The 21,172-nt window shown below is 48.6% G+C and overlaps 1 protein-coding gene across 4 annotated transcripts in view; it reads left to right on the top strand.

Moving 5' to 3' along the window:
• Positions 1-7,384, top strand: part of LOC146859552 (CD5 antigen-like) — a 721,628-nt gene extending 714,244 nt beyond the window's left edge. For all 4 annotated transcript variants that reach the window (XM_085650250.1, XM_085650252.1, XM_085650249.1 and 1 more), the window contains one exon: positions 6,593-7,384. In XM_085650250.1, coding sequence (XP_085506376.1) covers positions 6,593-7,122 — 530 coding nt within the window. In that variant the 3' untranslated portion in view covers positions 7,123-7,384. The remainder of the gene's footprint in view (positions 1-6,592) is intronic.
• The last annotated feature ends 13,788 nt before the right edge of the window (positions 7,385-21,172 follow it).

The raw sequence follows: 21,172 nt of genomic DNA, 5'->3' as shown, positions 1-21,172 counted from the left end.
TCAAGATCATCAACGCTGTACTTCTTCAAGGTGAGATCCCGGACTGCCTGAAGGCCAGCCTAGTGCTCCTAGTCTCAAAAAACCCTCGACTGACCCTGCTGACCTGAACAACTACCGACCAATCACAAACATACCCGCCCTGGCAAAACTTCTGCAGAAATGTGTTCAGGAACAACTACACAAACACATTAAGCAATTCCAGCTTCTCGACCTATTCCAATCGGGCTTCTGTACCGGCCACAGCACCGAAACGGCCATCACTCACATAGTGGACAACGCTCTCACTTTACTTGACCAAAATGAAGCCTGTCTTTTAATTCTGCTCAATCTCTCATCTGCTTTCGACACAGTCAAACATGACAATCTACTCTTAGAATGAAGGATGGGGCTCTCAGGCATGGTCCTTAAATAGTCTTTCTCTTTCCTCAACAACAGAGCACAAAGAGTCAAATCCAACCAGTCTTTATCCAACCCTAGTCCCTGCACACTTGGTGTCTCCCAAGGTTCCTCACTCTCCCCCACACTCTTTAACCTTTTCCTTGAGTCATTGACTGTAATTTTTAAAGCCTCCAACATCCAATATCACATGTATGCGGATGACACTCAACTCTACATGAAAATCTCTTCCCCCCGATTACATCAAATCTCTCAACGGAACCCTCCTCAAAACCATAAACTGGCTAACCTCTAACCATCTCAAATTAAATGCCCTCAAGACAGAATTCCTCCTCATTGCACCCATTAGGCAAACCACCACTGTGGTGAAATATCTGTGTAACCTCACCGCACTCAACAGCTCACCACACATCATTAACTCCACTAAATCACTGGGAGTTGTGCTAGACATAAACCTAAACATGCAAGACCACATCAGATCATCGACCAAAGGATCTAACTTCCAACTTTGCATCCTAAGAAAACTCAAACCCTACCTTCCCCAAGAGGACCTTAAATCAGCGGTGCAAGCCCTTGTCATCTCTAGACTACAATACGGCAGTGCTACTCAAGGCAGACTGTCAAAACTCAGTTTAGCCCCTATCAGAGCATCTCTGAATGCTGCTACTAGACTCATCACGGGTTCTAAGAAGACCAACCACATCTCGCCGGAGATGAAATCGCTCAATTGGCTTCCCGTTGAGGCAAGGATACAACTAAAGATCGCTTGTATGACCCATAGGGCACTACACTTCAACACCCCACTCTACCTGACAAACAAGCTGGAACTTTCTGGTGGCTTCAAGTCCACAAGGAGCACTAGCACACTGCTGCTCAAGCCAAAGAAATTTAAGAACCTTAAAACCTACCATCGAACATTCTCTGGCATCGCCCCGAGAATCTGGAACTCTCTTCCAGTGGATACAAGACTGATTCCCTCTACACTTGCCTTCAAAAGGGAAGTTAAAGCTCTACTAATGAACAAATCGTTGAACTAGATTCTTTGCTCCTCTTGTTTTTTACCACGAAATTCGAGCACCTTTTGGGCCCAAATAAAGCTGGTAGTTTTTGACTGAACTTTTCTGAGCTATTCTTCCTTAAAAGCCATGGGCATATTCTGAAATAAGAAAGTAAACTTAGGGAGAATTGACATTTTCACAAGATTGACTCTACCATAAATTGTCAAAGGGAGATAAGACCAACTAAGTAGAAATTTCTCCACTTCCTTGCTGATCTTCTGAAAGTTAGTTTCGGGGATTTGTTCTTTTTTCTGGACAATTTTGATACCTAGGTATTCCATTTCCTCTTTAACACACTTCAGTTGTGAGTTGATGTTCCAAGTCATTATGATCGTTTTGCTCTCATTAATCTCACATCCTGAGATCCGCCCAAACTGTGATGCCAGCTCATACACTACCGGTAATGCTGTGTTGAGCTCTGAGGTGTATACCACTCAGTCATCATTGTATAGTCCTACTTTTTTCTCCTAGCACCGAAATTTAAAAGGGAGTATACTGTCATGTTTTCGTATCTTCTCCGCTAGGGGTTCAATGTATAAATTGAAAAGGAGGGGAGATAACAGACACCCTTGCCTCGTGCCCCGATATATATTAAAAACTCTTGAGATATTTCCATTTACTAATACTTTAGCTGTAGGGTTTTTATACAATAATTATATTACCCTACAAAAATTCTCCCCTAAATTGGATAGCCTTAAGATTTTTTGGAGGTAAAGCTAGTTTACCCGGTCAAAGGCCTTGGTCGCATCAACTGTGATAGCTGCCAGTGGTATTTTATAAGTAGATGCTGGTGGTATTTGTTCCTCTGGATATGAGTAGGAGGGCAAGTGAGACACTATATCTAGTCGGACGGTGGCTCAAGGATAAGGAGGTGGTATGGTGACTCAGTCCCTACATACCTATGTCCTATGGTCCCAAGCATAGTTCTGTTCCTGAGCAGAATCCCTGCAACAAGACTTACTACAAAACACACAAGTAATTTTTTTTTAATACTGCCTGATCGCTACACCAGATTTACTTCTGACTTTGTAGTTGTTAAGTTGTTTTCGATTGAACTAAATTGGAATTTAGGCTTATATACTAATTTTAATGTTGTTCTGGTGTCACACTACATGTGCCAAATGCACTTTTATTTAATGAAGGCAAATGCTTGTCTCAGGCTACAAAGAGTAAGCATAGCATTCCTCACAGAAACCTTTAAACCTGAGCCCATACCGTAAGATGTTCTTCCAGTGAATGCATAAGGCCTGCAAGAGCACTCAGAATACAAGTATTGACCCCCCCTGTAAACAGGCAACAGTTGAATAGCTGGGATAAACATAATTCTCGGATTAGAACAACATGAAATCAAATTGTGACAGCATGTTGTGAACAAATCTCTGGAAGTTTCTTGGAAACATTGTTGGCCCCTTAGCACAGCTCACTATTTTTGGTAACAAACTAAATCCAAGCAATCGCCAACAGCATGTCGCCCAATTAATTACTTTCTGATTGTTAGCTGCAAATGAATCACTCCCCCACAGTCAGTCTCACGTGACCGGATCCAGAGTTTAAAGACTCACTCACTGCCTATCTATCATTAGCCCATCTCCTCTGGCTATTCCATCATACATTTCAGCTTCCATACCTTTGTCGTCCATCATTCATCATTTAGCCTGTACTGTAAGTAAAGTTACAGCTGCTAAGCTCTGCATAGTTGCACTACTGCACAGACACTACTTGTCTGTCTGCAGTCTGCACAAAGTTGTAAGTCAGTGAAACTGAGACATCTTCATCCATATTAATGTTATGAGTTTGAGAGTAGTGTGTGTCATCATTCAGCCCTGTTACTGTAAGTAAAGTCACAGCTGAGGTCTGCATCAGTGCATTCACCTAGCAAACCTATACATTTTTTAAAGCTAGACACCAAGGGGAATCCAGGATGGGGTGACTTGTGTGCCTCTAGAATCCCGTGCAAACCTCAAACTTAGTTTAAAAAAAACATATTTTCCTCACATTTCTGTGCTGCAAAGTTCTGGGATCTGCGTGGATCCACAAAATTTCACCCACCCCACATTCCTCAAAGTTTTCTGAGAAAAATGGTACCTCACTTGTGTGGGTAAGCCTAGTGCCCGCAACAGGAAATTAACCCAATTTCCCGCTCCTAAAACGGTTAACATTCTTAAATTTACATATAAAATAATTTTAAAATGATAAATTTAATTCCATTTTTTTTAAAACTACTCCCCCCTTACCCCGCATAAACCCAACATCCTGCTCCAAAAAAATATATTTTACAAAAAATTATATTATTATTAACATTATAATTAATATACAACACTAGCAATTGCTAAAAAAATTATTAAAATAAAATAAAGAACACTTACAACATATTAAATACCATTTCTAAAAAAAAATCGATATTCTTTACAACTATAACATTAATATTTTTAATATAGATATTTCAAACTAAATCTATTTTCTCTATTCTTGACATCGATATTACTTACCTCGATATTATCACAATATTCTTGGCAGTTCGGGCTGGACTGTTCCCATGAGGCACAGGGTCAAGACTGATTTGCATATGGCCAGGTCTTAACTGGGGTGGTATGGTGAGCAAAAGAATGATGGATTTAACCCAGATCTCTTGACTGGAAGTGAATGTTTTGATTTGTTCTGCATTCCATCCATCAATTGTGTGACTTTTGCTATCACGATAGTCTTGACACAAAATGAATGTCACTTGATATTCTGTCTCAACACTCTGGGTACCGTCTTCGGAACATCTCTGGACCTGTAGAAGACAAAAGAAGAAAGACACCTGTTGAAATCTGGACTTCAGAAAGTGGGCTGAACCCACTGTACCCCCATGTGCTTGGCCTGTTCTCACTTGTTTCCAGGACTGATGCGTGATCTTCAAGGGCTACTTGGCTAACCTCCTGTTATCATTGAGGAGCAAAAAAGCTGCATGGAGGCCAAGTTTCTGCTAAATCCAGCTGACCAGTATCAACTGGATTTGCCCTGTTCCCTGCTGGTGGCTACTAGTAGATTGAGTCCTAACCCCTCAAGTGGTATCCAAAACTTCCTGGACCCTAGGCTGGCAAAGATTGGACGTGCCCCCATCACGATCTACAAAGCTGAACAGTTGAAAACATTTTCAAAACAATTATAAAAGAAACCAGAGGCTACTGCTGGACGGACTCAGCTTGCTGGTTTGCTCCACTGAACGAAGCTTAACTTCTGCAAATGATGTGAAGTATAAAGTTAGAAATCTTCACCAGCAGAAGGCACCAAAAATATCCAGCCTTTGAGTGACCTTCCTTTGGTGTGGATTTTGAATTTCTGCGGCTCTTAGCCCTCCTGCCAAAAGTAAATGGCTTCACCGTAACTGTGTCTGATCGCTATCTGACTTCATGAACCCCATTTCGCTCATAGCCTGCTGCCTTCTCCTGCGGGGATTTTTTGCCTTCCATTCCTTAGACTGAATTAGAAAGTTACATTGTCTACTGGACTGCTCGCTTCCCTGTATCCGACCTACGCTCCGTCCCTGTTGGACGTAACTATTGACTTGAACCCGGTCTTGCACAACCAAATATCTACGGGTGGTGCTTTACATTTTTTGGCACCAGAAACAAATAAAATATTACCAAATTCTATCTGCAGTGTCCTACATCATATGTTTATCAATTTTGTGTCTATTTGCTCATTAACATGTTCTTTATTTTCATAAATTGGACTGGGATTTTTACTGTGGTCTGTTTTCAACTCTTTCTGTGCTGTTAATAAACAGTTCTCCAAATTTAAGCGTGCCTGCGCTATGCTACATCTACCGGGGGTTGAACTCAGGTTTAAATTGAGCCTAAATTGACCTATTGTGTTAATATTACTAGGTGTAGACCTACACCCCTAATCGACTTTACAATATTTGACCTCCACAAGAACCAATAGAGACCTTTCAGCAGTGGTTTCAAAATAGTGTGTTTCTGAAATTCTAGACATATTCATCCTGCTAGTTCCTACAGTCTTTGTTCCTATTCTGAATTCTTTGTGAAGCCAAGTCGAGATAGTAGTGAGGTGGCCCAGGTTGGATGTGCCCAGAGATCTCTTGATAACTCATTGTTGACTTGAAAGAGAGGAAGTTTGTTTCTGAACAAGGAAAACATCACAGTGACACATTCGATCACAGTATAACTGGAGATAGGTTGGGGCTGTGTAATGATCACTTTTGCGCCATGTAAAGTGGCACATGCGTGATTGAAGACTTTGAGTCAGATTTATGAAGCCATGCAAAGCTGCCCTGGGTCACTTTGAGAGGCCTCATAAATCATGAGTACGGTGTTGCAGCACAAATTGTTGTGTTGCCTTACTCTGCGGCTGGGAGGCGTTCTATGGGAGTTGTGGTGAAAATTCCCACGCAACACCTATTGACTTTGACACTCTCCCAAATTTAGAAAACCATGTAAACCTGGAGAAGTGGCAAGTCCAATTCCGTACGCCTCCAGAGGTAAGGAGTAACGAGAAGTATGTTCATTTCTGCTCGTATTTTCTTCATGTGTGCTTCATCGTGCAGCACACATAGAAAGAGGAAAACGCTTTGTAGGATTGTTTTTGTGCAGAAAAGTGCCTCTTCCTGCACAAACACAATCCTGCCTGCAAAGCAGGCTCCCTTGCACCATGGTGTATGGGTGCCTATAATGGTGCTAGGCTGATTAAAATGGCACCAGTGCAGGGAGAAAGGACAGGAGTGCACTGTGTTGCAAAAATACAGTACATTCCTGCCTTTCACTCTGAAGTAGGGCAGCACAGAAAGGCACCTTACTATGCTGCCCTATGCCCAAATCCCATACATGAGGCCCTTTGTCTTCAAGGACATGACTGAGGACAGTTCCAGATCCCATTGTCATCTCACTGGTGGTCTTTCAGGACACACGTCCTTCAAAAGCATCTCTTTCATTTGAACTGCAGCAAAGAAGTAAGAGAGTTGGGCAGACGGGTTTACAGATGGACATACTGAAGGGATTGTGGGGAGATGAAAGGATGGATGACAGAAAGAAGCTGTTGGGCTTAGACTGGGGAAGAGAGACAAGACAGGAGGAGCGGAGAGCTGGACAGACTGACTGATATACATTAACCTTCTCTTTTCTTTTCCTCCTCAGAATCTCTGTTCCTGGATCCGAACACAGCTGATCCTTCACTTAACATCTCCGCAGATGGGAAGCGAGTCACGCGCCGCACTAGTTCAAAACATATTACCAAGAATGATGAGACATATGTGCGTGTGGGTTGTGCCAGAGGAACTGTGGGCTTCACCTCTGGGAAGCATTACTGGGAGCTGACGGTGCCCCCTCGCTTTGTTCAACCTGAATTTTACACATTTTGGCAGATAGGGGTGGCCACGGAGTCTGCTACTATAAATAAATTCAGTCACCTAATGGAGCCTGAGAATGGCTTCTGGGTTTTGGAGCGCAATTTATTAATTCCCTCGATTCACACCAAGCCTGTTACCCTTGCGAAACATCTGCCATTTGTAAGAGACATTGGAGTTTACCTGGACTACGAGGGTGGTCTGGTGTCCTTCTACAGGGCTGAGACCCAAGAGCACCTCTTCACCTACACAGCCACCTTCACAGAGAAGGTCTACCCTCTTGTTTGTATCTTCTATTCTTCAACTATTGAGCTGAATTAAATTGTAGAGGGGCAGGCCTGTCAATGTATATCTTTGATCATTTTTATAATTCACTTCCTTAGCAGAAGAAAAGCTGAAAATCATGTTCCGAACTGGTTGATGTATTTCAAGGCAGCAGTTTCCATTTGTAAAGACACAGGATTTTGGATTTGAATAACTCATGTTTGCTGGTACCTGCTGGAAGTGCATGAAACAATGTATACAATTAACATATATTTTTTTCTGCCACTTGAATCTTTAAAATAAATTATGTGCCAGTTTACATGGCTTGCAGGTCTGTTCACATTACTCGCTCCTCCCCTCCCATATTCTCAGGCCTCTCACTTTCAGTCCTACAGATCTCTTCATTTTATGCTCAACACTAAAATTTAAGGTGGTAGAACAGTGACCTGGGTCAAACACCTGCTGCATAGTCGGGTCTGTAACCTGCAGGACATAGTGGCTTCCGCGAGTTGTACTTCCATTTATTTGAGGGATAAAATCCCCTGCTCATGTTGGCAGTCACACGAGACCAGCTACCAAGATCCTGCCCACTAGACAGCACTGTTTTGGGAGTGAACCCTGCAATGACGTAGGTGCTAAAATCTTCAAATGATGCCAATAGCGGTGCCTCCCTTCCCGGCTCTGAAATGTTCTGGATGAGTCCGTGCTTCACATCACTGAGCCCTTATGGATGAGATGGGTTTATCTATTTGGGCGAGTGCACACCCTCAGTGCGAGAGAGGGGAAGAGCTCACCCCATCAGCATCCATCAAACATCCATTGATTTACCCTCAATGCGAGAGAGGGGAGGAGCTCACCCCATCAGCATCCATCAAACATCCATTGATTCACCCTCAGAGAGGGGAAGAGCTCATCCCATCAGCATCCATCAAACATCCATTGATTTACCCTCAGTGCGAGAGGGGGGAAGAGCTCACCCCATCAGCATCCATCAAACATCCATTGATTTACCCTCAGTGCGAGAGAGGGGAATAGCTCACCCTATCAGCATCCATCAAACATCCATTGATTTACCCTCAGAGAGGGGAAGAGCTCATCCCATCAGCATCCATCAAACATCCATTGATTCACCCTCAGAGAGGGGAAGAGCTCACCCCATCAGCATCCATCAAACATCCATTGATTTACCCTCAGTGCGAGAGAGGGGAAGAGCTCACCCCATCAGCATCCATCAAACATCCATTGATTTACCCTCAGTGCGAGAGAGGGGAAGAGCTCATCCCATCAGCATTCATCAAACATCCATTGATTCACCCTCAGAAAGGGGAAGAGCTCACCCCATCAGCATCCATCAAACATCCATTGATTTACCCTCAGTGCGAGAGAGGGGAAGAGCTCATCCCATCAGCATCCATCAAACATCCATTGATTCACCCTCAGAGAGGGGAAGAGCTCACCCCATGAGCATCCATCAAACATCCATTGATTTACCCTCAGTGCAAGAGAGGGGAAGAGCTCATCCCATCAGCATCCATCAAACATCCATTGATTCACCCTCAGAGAGGGGAAGAGCTCACCCCATCAGCATCCATCAAACATCCATTGATTCACCCTAAGAGAGGGGAAGAGCTCATCCCATCAGCAGCCATCAAACATCCATTTATTCACCCTCAGAGAGGGGAAGAGCTCACCCCATCAGCATCCATCTAACATCCATTGATTTACCCTCAGTGCGAGAGAGGGGAGGAGCTCACCCCATCAGCATCCATCAAACATCCATTGATTCACCCTCAGAGAGGGGAAGAGCTCACCCCATCAGCATCCATCAAACATCCATTGATTTACCCTCAGTGCGAGAGAGGGGAAGAGCTCACCCCATCAGCATCCATCTAACATCCATTGATTTACCCTCAGTGTGAGAGAGGGGAAGAGCTCATCCCATGAGCATCCATCAAACATCCATTGATTTACCCTCAGAGAGGGGAAGAGCTCAACCCATCAGCATCCATCAAACATCCATTGATTTACCCTCAGTGCGAGAGAGGGGAAGAGCTCACCCCATCAGCATCCATCAAACATCCATTGATTCACCCTGAGAGAGGGGAAGAGCTCATCCCATCAGCATCCATCAAACATCCATTGATTCACCCTCAGAGAGGGGAAGAGCTCACTCCATCAGCATCTATCAAACATCCATTGATTTACCCTCAGTGCGAGAGAGAGGAAGAGCTCACCGCATCAGCATCCATCAAACATCCATTGATTTACCCTCAGTGCGAGAGAGGGGAAGAGCTCATCCCATCAGCATCCATCAAACATCCATTGATTTACCCTCAGTGCGAGAGAGGGGAAGAGCTCACCCCATCAGCATCCATCAAACATCCATTGATTCACCCTCAGTGCAAGAGAGGGCAAGAGCTCACCCCATCAGCATCCATCAAACATCCATTGATTCACCCTCAGTGCGAGAGAGGGGAAGAGCTCACCCCATCAGCATCCATCAAACATCCATTGGTTTCAGCTCTCAGTCAAGGAGTACAGAGGTTGCCCTCTTTACCAACATGTTGCCGTTTCATTGGTCTTTTGTATGGTTCTGCTTAGGGTTTAGCGAGGGCTGCACGTCACCACCTATCTCTCTTACTGTGCACCTGGTGAAGAGAGCACAGGCAAAGGCAATGCTGGCTACGCACTCCTACACCGATGGGCCACAGGCGTCATGAGTGCTATCCATTTACCGTAGGCTTTAGGGAGATTATAAGTTGGGATGGACGGACCTTGCTGCAGTTCACTTCGCTGAATCCCATTGTAATTGCACCATCCAAAGACACTTTCCGACAGCAGTTCCATGCTGTGGGAAAGTACCATCATAATCCCAACTGCAGAAACGCTGTCCTTAATGGATTATGAGGCCTTTCCGTCTGGCCGACAGGCTCCTTGAGGTCGTCGGAACTGTGTCGGATTCCCCAGCCGGTTTAAATGTATTATAATGTATTATAATGACAGCGGTGGGACTTTGAACCTACAATGCCTGTCTGAAAGCATTCGACATTGTAATTAGGCCCATAGTGTCAAAGTGTTAGATTCAGGACGTGTAGTATTGTACTTACAGATGGAAGAGCAAAGAGGCTTCCAAAAAAGACAGAGGCACCCATTGTTCGAAAAAAGAGGAGGAAAAATTCAGGTGAATAGTCTCTGGAATGAATGTTGTCTGACAATTGTACGTGAATAGTCACTTAGGAGAACTGAGCAACCCCAAATCTCAAAGGTCATAGTTAGGGCTGGGTAGAACTTGTAGAATTTGACTCCACAGAATTCTGTTGAGTTACATAAAAATTCTGCAAGATTCTGTGAAGTTCCACCAACGGGCAGAAATAGACACGTTGCACTGCTCGGGCTGCGAATTAGCAGCGGTAGCGCTTTCTGTGTTGAAAACTTAGCACAACGGCACAGCAATTTGCGCTCGAGAGCGCAGCTACTCAAGTTAATTCACTAAAGTAGATTTTTTACTCCAGCTGCAGCCTTTTGATCGTGGATGATCACGACCGCCTACGAATGCCTGTCTTACAAAAATATCTCTGGATGTCTTCCTAGCGACTGGAAATCACACTGTGGGATGCCAAATCTCAATTGTGCTCAGCAACTTACCATTCGGAAGCCGAGCACAAGAGAAAATTCTGCTATGCAGCGATTGATCGAATTTGGCTGGAATTAATTCCATCCCTATTCCTAGTAAGACAAGTATGCATGACACAATATATGAATGAAAATTATTGAGAAACCAAGCAGAGAAATAAATGGAGGTAAAGTTATAAGAAAAACAAAAAGAGCAGGTCTATGGCTAGGATTTTGTAGAGTGCATAGCTACCCAAGACTGGGCTTCGCAGCACTAATAGGACCCAGTGAGACATATACAATTTCACTTAAACAGATGTGTTTTCACTTTTTTCCTAAAGCACAATCTACATCTCAGACCAAGGGGTAGGGAATTCCATGAATTTGCAACCTGATATGCAAAGGAACAACCACCACTTCTTTCTCTCCTGATTCTGGGGAGCGTTAACAGGGAGAGGTTGTTAGATCTCTGCTCTCTGCCACCTTTGTAAGGGAAACTGAGATGCTGAAAGATATTGGTGTTGGTTGCATGTTTTAGCTTGTGAGCAATACATAACGCTTTAAATTGTGTTCTTTTGGATATTGGCAGCCAGTGAAGTTTAGCAAAGGCAGGACACACTGAATCCTAATTGGGAAGACCTAACTTGGGCCACAGCGTTTGAGTTGCAGCTTTTTTATGATGGGGAGAGGAGTTGGCCTAACGGCTAGGGCGCTCGACCTCAGACCTGGGGAACTGGGTTGAGTCTCTGTAATGACGCTGAACACTCCTGTGATTCTGGGTAAATCACTTAATCTCCCTGTGCCTAACAAAAATTGAATGTGTGTCCTCATGTAACGTAACTGGTGCTATGTAAAGCGCGCTGATACCTGATTCGGATTCGGGTCAAGTTTGCGCTATATAAAACTCTGCAAAAAAAAAGAAAATGTAGGAGGGACTTTCCTGAAGAAGAGAATTCCCATAGTCAGGCGTGATAACATAAAGCCTTGGATGATTGTCTTTATGGTTTCCATAGGGAGCCACTGAATTGTTTTCCTAAGAGCTGTTAGACCTGGCACCTTGGCGTGAGTCTCCCTTCCTCTTTTTGTCGCTGTGCCTCATGTGTTTTTATGGTGTTGGCCGCTCAGCGCGCTGTGCCACTGCCAACCAGTGTCGCGGTGCGAGTGCTCCCTATGTAAATTGTATATGTTGGTTGGATTCCATGATTGGATTGTTTGATTTACTGTCAGACCCCAGTAAAGTGCGCCAGGGGCGCCAGGGCATGTAAATGCGAACACCGCTGGTGGGCTTGCAGCACTGGTTGTGCCACCCACAGAAGCGGCCGGTAAAATATGTCTGAGGTCTGCCATCGCAGAACCTGCGTGCAGTCTGGTACTGACATGCTGACCGGCAAGTGCCCACACTTGCCAGTCCCTAAAACCTTCCCTTAGCTGCATGTTAGTCACCCCTCTGGTAGGCCCACGGGCAGGGTGCGTTGTAAGCCTAAGGTAGGACAAGCCTGGATGCGTGGCATGTCCTAGTAGTGAATGACCGCCATCTTGTTGTTCACTACTGCAAGGCTACCCTGTTCTCATAGACCAGTATGGGCAGCCTGGATTGTTACACCCTATGATCCTAACCGACCCAGGGAACCTGGTAGAAGATCGAGTTTAGTATGCCTGAACTCGGAATAGTAAGGTACATCTTTTCGCAAGGTTTATTTTAATATTCCGGGTTTGCAAATGCCGCTTTTAGAAAGTTGGCCTTTGCTTGCCTAAACCTTTCAGCCGCCTCTGCGTGATGTGTATCTGATGTCTGGCTGGTATGAGTGACAGGGCTGGGGGAACCCAGATGGGCAGGGCTAGGTAGCCTGGTAATGAATAGGACGATCGACAGGTGGATGGGTGGGAGGAGTGCTCCTAGGCTCTGAATAGGACAGTGCTCTGCTACCTCAATGCCGGCTCCGCCCCCTGTGGAGCGTCTGATGACTCTGCCCTGCACTCTGAAAGAAGAAGCCTGCATCGCGTAAACAAAGTGCTCAGAAACCGGACTGAACTAGGCAAGGGCCCCCCTGGCCTGGGAGGACAAAAGATTTGCTGTATAAATGGAGGAGCCCTGCTCCTGAGAAACTAGATCCGCTTTTGACCAAGAAGAATCTCTGCCTGAGGAGGAGGCACCGGGAAAGCTGTAGGAGGAAGACTGTCCCTATCCTGGGGGATTGGCCTGCAGTGGTGACCTTGCTGCCAAGGGAGAGAAGAGAAACTGTTGCTGAAGACTTTCACTTTACTTTTACTTTCAAGACTTGTGCTTTTCCAAAAAGATCTCCAAGGGCTTGGAACTGAGCTTGCCCCCTGAACTGAGCCCCAGGACCATTGGGCTCTACCTGATCTTCACTCGCCTGCTGCTGGACTGTGGTGTCCTTTCCCTCGCCGGAGCTGTGACCCTCGTGCCCCAGTCCCTCCTTGAGCCGTGACCAGGACTGCTTAGCCACCCCCGCCTTGGGAAGAGCCTCGCTCGATTGGAGCCGCTCCCCCTACGCTGTGCTGGGCTGCCCCGTCACCTCGCTCGTTGGAGGCTCGCTGTGCACCTTCACCCTCCCGCCGGAATCGGCGTTTGTGAGCATCTCCAAGCCTCGGACGGCCCGGACGCATCTGCGTGCCCGGCTGCCCCGCTTTGTTCACCCGCCACCTGCAACACCCCGCTCTTGTCGTGAGCCTGAAGATCAGACACCCTCGTGAAGTGTGGGAGCCCCGGACGCCGCCTCGCTCTTCTGTCGAAGAGCCGCTGAAATCCCGCACCCGCCATTGCGTCAAGAAGCAAGGTACTGTACTTACGAACTCGACCGTGAGCTCGCATCGGATCCAGGGTCCGCAACGTTCTTACTTCCCTGTCATCTGCTGTGTGCTCCCTGGGCGCTGCCTCAGCACGAAGTGCGCTGAGGCCTACAGTTACCTTGTGCCCGCCTAAAGAACTTTCCGTAAAACAAAGAGAACTTGACCGTATTTCCAAGAATTGTGGCCCCATCAGTTCAACGTTACTGGGCCTTGTATTTGAATCTGCTGAATCTACATAAAAGCTTATTTTTATATACTTCCTGATTGGTGTCCGTTTGTGGTGCATGCAAGGGGTTTACTGTATGTGTAATTGCATTTGCTTAACCGTGTACGCCTGAGACTTAGCCTAGACTGCTCGCGCCACGCACCTAGAGGGTGAGCAGGGGTTATTCTGGGGAGTCATCCTTCGCCCTGACAAGAAGTAAAGGGTCCCTGCTTGTTGTGGGTTCACACCTGCGTCAACCAGAGCCCCCTCATTTCTAACATTGGTGGCAGCGGTGAGGATTTACGGATTTGCATTTGTGGTTTGCGTATAGTGAATCACTGATCACCACGTAGTGAGAGCAGACCAGTAACAAAGCCACAAGACTAGAATTTGTTTTTGTTTTGCCAAGAATCTCCGTTGTTAGAACCATGCCTGGTTCACTTCCCGCTGGAAGGGCAGCTTCTATAATCTCTGGATTTGAGGACATAGATTGGGAAGAAAGCGCACTTCGGAATTATAGCAATGAAGAATTGAAAGGTTTTTGCTCCAAGTTCAGAATTGCCCAAACTGGATTGAAAAACAAGACCCAATTCGTGAAGGCGCTGAGGGCCTGGTATGAGTCAAAGGCACCAGAGAATCAGGTGGAAGTGGTTCCACCAGAAAGTGTCCATGAGTTTGGCAGAGGCCTGTCGCCAGAAGAATTGGCAGACAGGGCAGCAACCCGGGCACACGAGGTGGAGATGGCAAAACTTCATGGGCAGATGGATATGGAAAAACAAAGACTAGCCATGGAAGAAAAGAAACTACAATTAGAGCATGACATGAAGCTGAGGGAGCTGGAGCTGAAAGCAAAAAGTTTGGAGCTTAATCCCTCTGGTGGCAGCACACCGCCAGTACCGGCGGAACCAAGAGTTTATATTCCCAAGGATGTAGTGAAGGAGTTCTTCAAGAATGACGACATCGGGCAGTGGTTCAGAGCCTACGAGGTAGCCATGTCTTCCCACCGGGTCCCTGAGAAAGATTGGGGAGCGGGGTTGTGGGGACGGTTCCTGAGTGAAGGGCGGGACACACTGTTAGATTTACCTGCTGATGTTCATAATTCTTATGCCCATATGAAGGAAGCATTGATGGCTAGGTATGGGTTGACCCCTGAGTTATATAGACAGAGGTTTAGGGGTTGCACTAAGATTCCCAATAGTACGTATGTGGAGTATGTGACTTTCTTTTGCAGAGCGCTGGATGGTTGGGTAAAGGGTAGTAAGGTGAATGATTATCAAGGGCTTCTTGATTTAATGGCATGGGAGCACTTGTCCAGTAATTGTTTTCCTGAGCTACGCCAGCACCTGATCGATAGTAGGCTGACTAACCCTAGGAAGCTTGCTGAGGAGGCGGACCGCTGGGTCAGTACCAGGGTCCACAAGGGTACCGTGGGAGATTCCGCCAAAGGTGGGCAGGGTCCCTAGCAGAAGAGTGGGGGGGACAGGGGTAAACAGAAGCAGTTCCAAAAAGGGCCCCAAAATAGTCCCCAAGGGAACCAAGGGAAGGGTTCTCAGCCTCCCCCACCCCAGAAACCGACCGGGGCCCCGACAGGTCCTCCTGTTCAAAAGGGGCCCGTAAGATGTTACAGGTGTAACAATTTGGGGCATTTTGCCTCTGATGTAAAGTGTCCATTGTTTGGTAAACCAGCACCCACTGGTGCTCCATCCCGGCAGGTGACTAGTGTAGCCTTGGGGGAGGAGAGGGATGTCCAAGGTGGGTGGGGTCCCGCAGAAATGTCCCTGGTCTCGCTAGGAGACCGTGAAGTGGTCCCTCCAACCCAGCTGCCTGAGAACACTAAGAAGTACAGGCAGTGGGTGACCATAAATGGCCATAGAGTGGAAGCTCTTAAAGATACAGGAGCCAGTGTGACAGCTGTCAGGTGTCACCTGGTGTCTCAGGAGCAGGTGGTCCCCAATGCATTCTATCCCGTTGTTGCCGCTGACAACACAGAGAGACACTGCAAGGTGGCTCAGGTTCCCTTTGAGTGGGGGGGGGTCTCTGGTACTCTTCAGGTAGCTGTGAGGCCCGCCATGCCTGTAGACTGTTTGTTAGGGAACGATTTGGAGAGCTCACCTTGGGCTAAGGTGGAGCGGAGTGCTCACCTGGAGATGTTGGGTATGCCGGATTGGGCGTGTGTCACCACACGGTCCATGGCAGCCAGTAGAGGTACTCAAGAGGTCCTGGAGCCTGAGAGGGAGGCCCAGGAACCGGCCTCAGAGAGAAGGAGCAAGGGGCGCGGGAAGCCGGCCCCTGAAGTTCCCACGGTCCAGGAGGGAGCAGACCTTGAGGGGGATGCCCTGGAGCCTACAGGGGAGCAGATAGCTGAACTGGGAGACCTGCCGGAGCTGACCCATTGGCAGCAGGAAGGGGGTCCCACCAGGGAGGACTTTTGCAAGGCACAGAAGGAGTGCCCTTCTCTCGTGGGTATGCGGCAGCAGGCTGCAGACCAGGCCGCAGGTGATCAGTCAGGATCACATTTCGTTTACTGGGAGAACGACCTCCTATATACAGAGCCTAAGGTTGCTGAGCCTGGGTCAGCCCGTGCGCTGGTGGTACCCCAGGACTTCAGAGCCTTCCTACTGGGGCTGGCTCACGATGTGCCATTGGCAGGGCATTTGGGGCAGGACAAGACCTTTGAAAGGCTTGTCACCCACTTTTATTGGCCTCAAATGCGCAGGAGTTCAGATACTCACTGCAGGACATGCCAGACTTGCCAGGCAAGTGGAAAGAGTGGAAGGAAGCAGAAGGCTCCACTCCAGCCATTCCCTGTGGTCGGTACCCCATTCCAGTGAGTGGGGATTGACATTGTAGGGCCACTGGACCCCAGGACAGCGATGGGCAATAGGTTCATCCTGGTCCTGGTGGACCATGCCACCCGGTACCCGGAAGCCATTCCTCTAAGGACAGTGACGGCCCCCGTGGTGGGACGGGCACTGATGGGAATTTTCTCCCGAGTGGGATTCCCTCTAGAAGTGGTGTCTGACCGAGGTACCAATTTCATGTCCAAGTACATGAAATCTCTGTGGCAAGAGTGTGGTGTAACCTACAAGTTCACCACCCCTTACCACCCCCAAGGAAACGGGTTGGTTGAGAGATTCAACCGAACCCTCAAAGGCATGATAATGGGCCTAGAAGGAGCCATGAGGCGTAAGTGGGACGTCCTCTTACCATGCCTTCTCTTCGCTTACCGTGAGGTGCCACAGAAGTCTCTGGGGTCCAGTCCCTTTGAGCTTCTGTATGGCCACCCAGTCAGAGGACCTCTAAGTCTGGTCAAGGAAGGCTGGGAGCAATCTCCCAGGAAGCCTCCCCAGAATGTATATAGTTACATGCTGGCCTTCAGGAATCAGACTAGGCGATTCAGGCAACTTGCTGAAGCAAATCTGGAAGCCAGCCAGGAGGAGATGAAGCGGTGGTACGACCAGAATGCCACTCTGGTAGAGCTTCAGCCTGGACAGAAAGTATGGGTCTTGGCCCCCGTGGAGCCGTGTGCGCTCCAGGATAAGTGTACCGGTCCCTTTGAGGTGGTGGAGCGCAAGAGTCCTGTTACCTACGTGGTGGACCTGAAGTCTCCTAGGAACCCCTTAAGGGTCCTACATGTCAACCGCCTCAAGCCCCACTTGGAGAGGTCCCAAGTGGGCATGCTCTTGGCAACAGATGCTGGAATGGAAGAGGAGACAGAACCTCTTCCTGACCTCCTGTCAGCCAAGGAGCAAGATGGGTCAGTGGATGGTGTCATCCTCTCTTCCACCCTGACCCCTGAGCAACAGAATGATTGTCGCCAGTTGCTGGGACAGTTTTCTGACCTGTTTTCCCTGGTCCCTGGTGTCACTGATTGGTGCGTCCATGATGTGGACACTGGGGATAGTCCACCTGTGCGGCACAAGGCCTACAGGGTGACTGACAGGGTGAGGACATGCATCAAGGAGGAGGTCTCCAAGATGTTTGCACTCGGGGTAATTGAGTCTTCTAGCAGTCCTTGGGCCAGCCCCGTGGTCTTGGTCCCAAAGGCTGCAGCGCCGGGAGCCACACCCGAACTCCGGTTCTGTGTGGACTACAGAGGACTCAATTCGGTCACTAGGACAGACGCCCACCCCATCCCCAGAGCTGATGAGCTCATCGATCGGCTAGGGGCTGCCAACTACCTCAGCACGTTTGATTTAACATCTGGGTATTGGCAGATCGCCTTGACCGAGGGGGCCAAAGAGAGGTCAGCATTTTCCACCCCAGATGGGCACTACCAGTCTTGGGTTATGCCATTTGGGATGAAGAATGCCCCTGCCACCTTCCAGAGATTGGTCAACCAGGTGTTGGCTGGGCTGGATTCGTTCAGTGCAGCCTACCTGGATGACATCGCAGTGTTCAGCTCCACTTGGGAGGAACACTTGCGTCACCTCGGGGAAGTGTTGATGGCGCTGCGCAAGGCAGGCCTCACGATCAAGGCGAGTAAGTGCCAGATCGGGCAGGGTTCCGTGGTGTACTTGGGACACCAAGTTGGGAGTGGCCAGGTGGCACCCCTTCAGCCCAAGATAGAAACCATCCTGAATTGGGAGGCGCCCAAAACCCAGACGGAGGTGAGAGCCTTCCTAGGTCTCACCGGGTACTACAGGAGGTTTGTCAAGGGGTATGGCAACATGGTTGCCCCCTTGACAGCGCTGACTTCGAAGAAGCAGCCCAGTAAAGTGATTTGGACTGACACCTGTCAGAAAGCTTTTGAGGCCTTGAAAACTGCTATGTGCACGGCGCCCGTGCTCTTGGCTCCCAACTTCTCCAAAGAGTTTATCGTTCAGACAGACGCTTCAGAGCATGGTGTGGGGGCTGTTCTTTCACAGATTAATGAGGAGGGCCTAGATCAACCCGTAGCCTTTCTTAGCAGGAGGTTACTTCCACGGGAACAAAGGTGGAGTGCTATTGAGCGTGAGGCATTTGCTGTGGTCTGGGCGCTGAAGAAGCTAAGACCCTACTTGTTTGGGTCTCACTTCCGGGTTCAGACGGACCACAGGCCCCTCAGATGGTTGATGCATATGAGGGGTGAGAATCCAAAGCTGTTGAGGTGGTCCATTTCCCTACAGGGTATGGATTTCACGGTGGAACATCGCCCTGGTACAGATCACGCCAATGCTGACGGTCTGTCCAGATTTTTCCGCCTTAGTGACGAGGAACTCCCTGGGGTAGGGTAGTTCTCCCCACTTTTCAGCTGGAGGGGACACGTGTTAGACCTGGCACTTTGGCGTGAGTCTCCCTTCCTCTTTTTGTCGCTGTGCCTCATGTGTTTTTATGGTGTTGGCCGCTCAGCGCGCTGTGCCACTGCCAACCAGTGTCGCGGTGCGAGTGCTCCCTATGTAAATTGTATATGTTGGTTGGATTCCATGATTGGATTGTTTGATTTACTGTCAGACCCCAGTAAAGTGCGCCAGGGGCGCCAGGGCATGTAAATGCGAACACCGCTGGTGGGCTTGCAGCACTGGTTGTGCCACCCACAGAAGCGGCCGGTAAACTATGTCTGAGGTCTGCCATCGCAGAACCTGCGTGCAGTCTGGTACTGACATGCTGACCGGCAAGTGCCCACACTTGCCAGTCCCTAAAACCTTCCCTTAGCTGCATGTTAGTCACCCCTCTGGTAGGCCCACGGGCAGGGTGCGTTGTAAGCCTAAGGTAGGACAAGCCTGGATGCGTGGCATGTCCTAGTAGTGAATGACGGCCATCTTGTTGTTCACTACTGCAAGGCTACCCTGTTCTCATAGGCCAGTATGGGCGGCCTGGATTGTTACACCCTATGATCCTAACCGACCCAGGGAACCTGGTAGAAGATCGAGTTTAGTATGCCTGAACTCGGAATAGTAAGGTACATCTTTTCGCAAGGTTTATTTTAATATTCCGGGTTTGCAAAAGCCGCTTTTAGAAAGTTGGCCTTTGCTTGCCTAAACCTTTCAGCCGCCTCTGCGTGATGTGTATCTGATGTCTGGCTGGTATGAGTGACAGGGCTGGGGGAACCCAGATGGGCAGGGCTAGGTAGCCTGGTAATGAATAGGACGATCGACAGGTGGATGGGTGGGAGGAGTGCTCCTAGGCTCTGAATAGGACAGTGCTCTGCTACCTCAATGCCGGCTCCGCCCCCTGTGGAGCATCTGATGACTCTGCCCTGCACTCTGAAAGAAGAAGCCTGCATCGCGTAAACAAAGTGCTCAGAAACCGGACTGAACTAGGCAAGGGCCCCCCTGGCCTGGGAGAACAAAAGATTTGCTGTATAAATGGAGGAGCCCTGCTCCTGAGAAACTAGATCCGCTTTTGACCAAGAAGAATCTCTGCCTGAGGAGGAGGCACCGGGAAAGCTGTAGGAGGAAGACTGTCCCTATCCTGGGGGATTGGCCTGCAGTGGTGACCTTGCTGCCAAGGGAGAGAAGAGAAACAGTTGCTGAAGACTTTCACTTTACTTTTACTTTCAAGACTTGTGCTTTTCCAAAAAGATCTCCAAGGGCTTGGAACTGAGCTTGCCCCCTGAACTGAGCCCCAGGACCATTGGGCTCTACCTGATCTTCACTCGCCTGCTGCTGGACTGTGGTGTCCTTTCCCTCGCCGGAGCTGTGACCCTCGTGCCCTAGTCCCTCCTTGAGCCGTGACCAGGACTGCTTAGCCGCCCCCGCCTTGGGAAGAGCCTCGCTCGATCGGAGCCGCTCCCCCTACGCTGTGCTGGGCTGCCCCGTCACCTCGCTCGTTGGAGGCTCGCTGTGCACCTTCACCCTCCCGCCGGAATCGGCGTTTGTGAGCATCTCCAAGCCTCGGACGGCCCGGACGCATCTGCGTGCCCGGCTGCCCCGCTTTGTTCACCCGCCACCTGCAACACCCTGCTCTTGTCGTGAGCCTGAAGATCAGACACCCTCGTGAAGTGTGGGAGCCCCGGACGCCGCCTCGCTCTTCTGTCGAAGAGCCGCTGAAATCCCGCACCCGCCATTACGTCAAGAAGCAAGGTACTGTACTTACGAACTCGACCGCGAGCTCGCATCGGATCCAGGGTCCGCAACGTTCTTACTTCCCTGTCATCTGCTGTGTGCTCCCTGGGCGCTGCCTCAGCACGAAATGCGCTGAGGCCTACAGTTACCTTGTGCCCGCCTAAAGAACTTTCCGTAAAACAAAGAGAACTTGACCGTATTTCCAAGAATTTTGGCCCCATCAGTTCAACGTTACTGGGCCTTGTATTTGAATCTGCTGAATCTACATAAAAGCTTATTTTTATATACTTCCTGATTGGTGTCCGTTTGTGGTGCATGCAAGGGGTTTACTGTATGTGTAATTGCATTTGCTTAACCGTGTACACCTGAGACTTAGCCTAGACTGCTCGCGCCACGCACCTAGAGGGTGAGCAGGGGTTATTCTGGGGAGTCATCCTTCGCCCTGACAAGAAGTAAAGGGTCCCTGCTTGTTGTGGGTTCACACCTGCGTCAA

The sequence above is a fragment of the Triturus cristatus genome, chromosome 3_2 (assembly GCF_964204655.1).
Source record: "Triturus cristatus chromosome 3_2, aTriCri1.1, whole genome shotgun sequence".
Lineage (NCBI taxonomy): Eukaryota > Metazoa > Chordata > Amphibia > Caudata > Salamandridae > Triturus > Triturus cristatus.
This window is presented reverse-complemented; position numbering and strand designations above follow the sequence as displayed.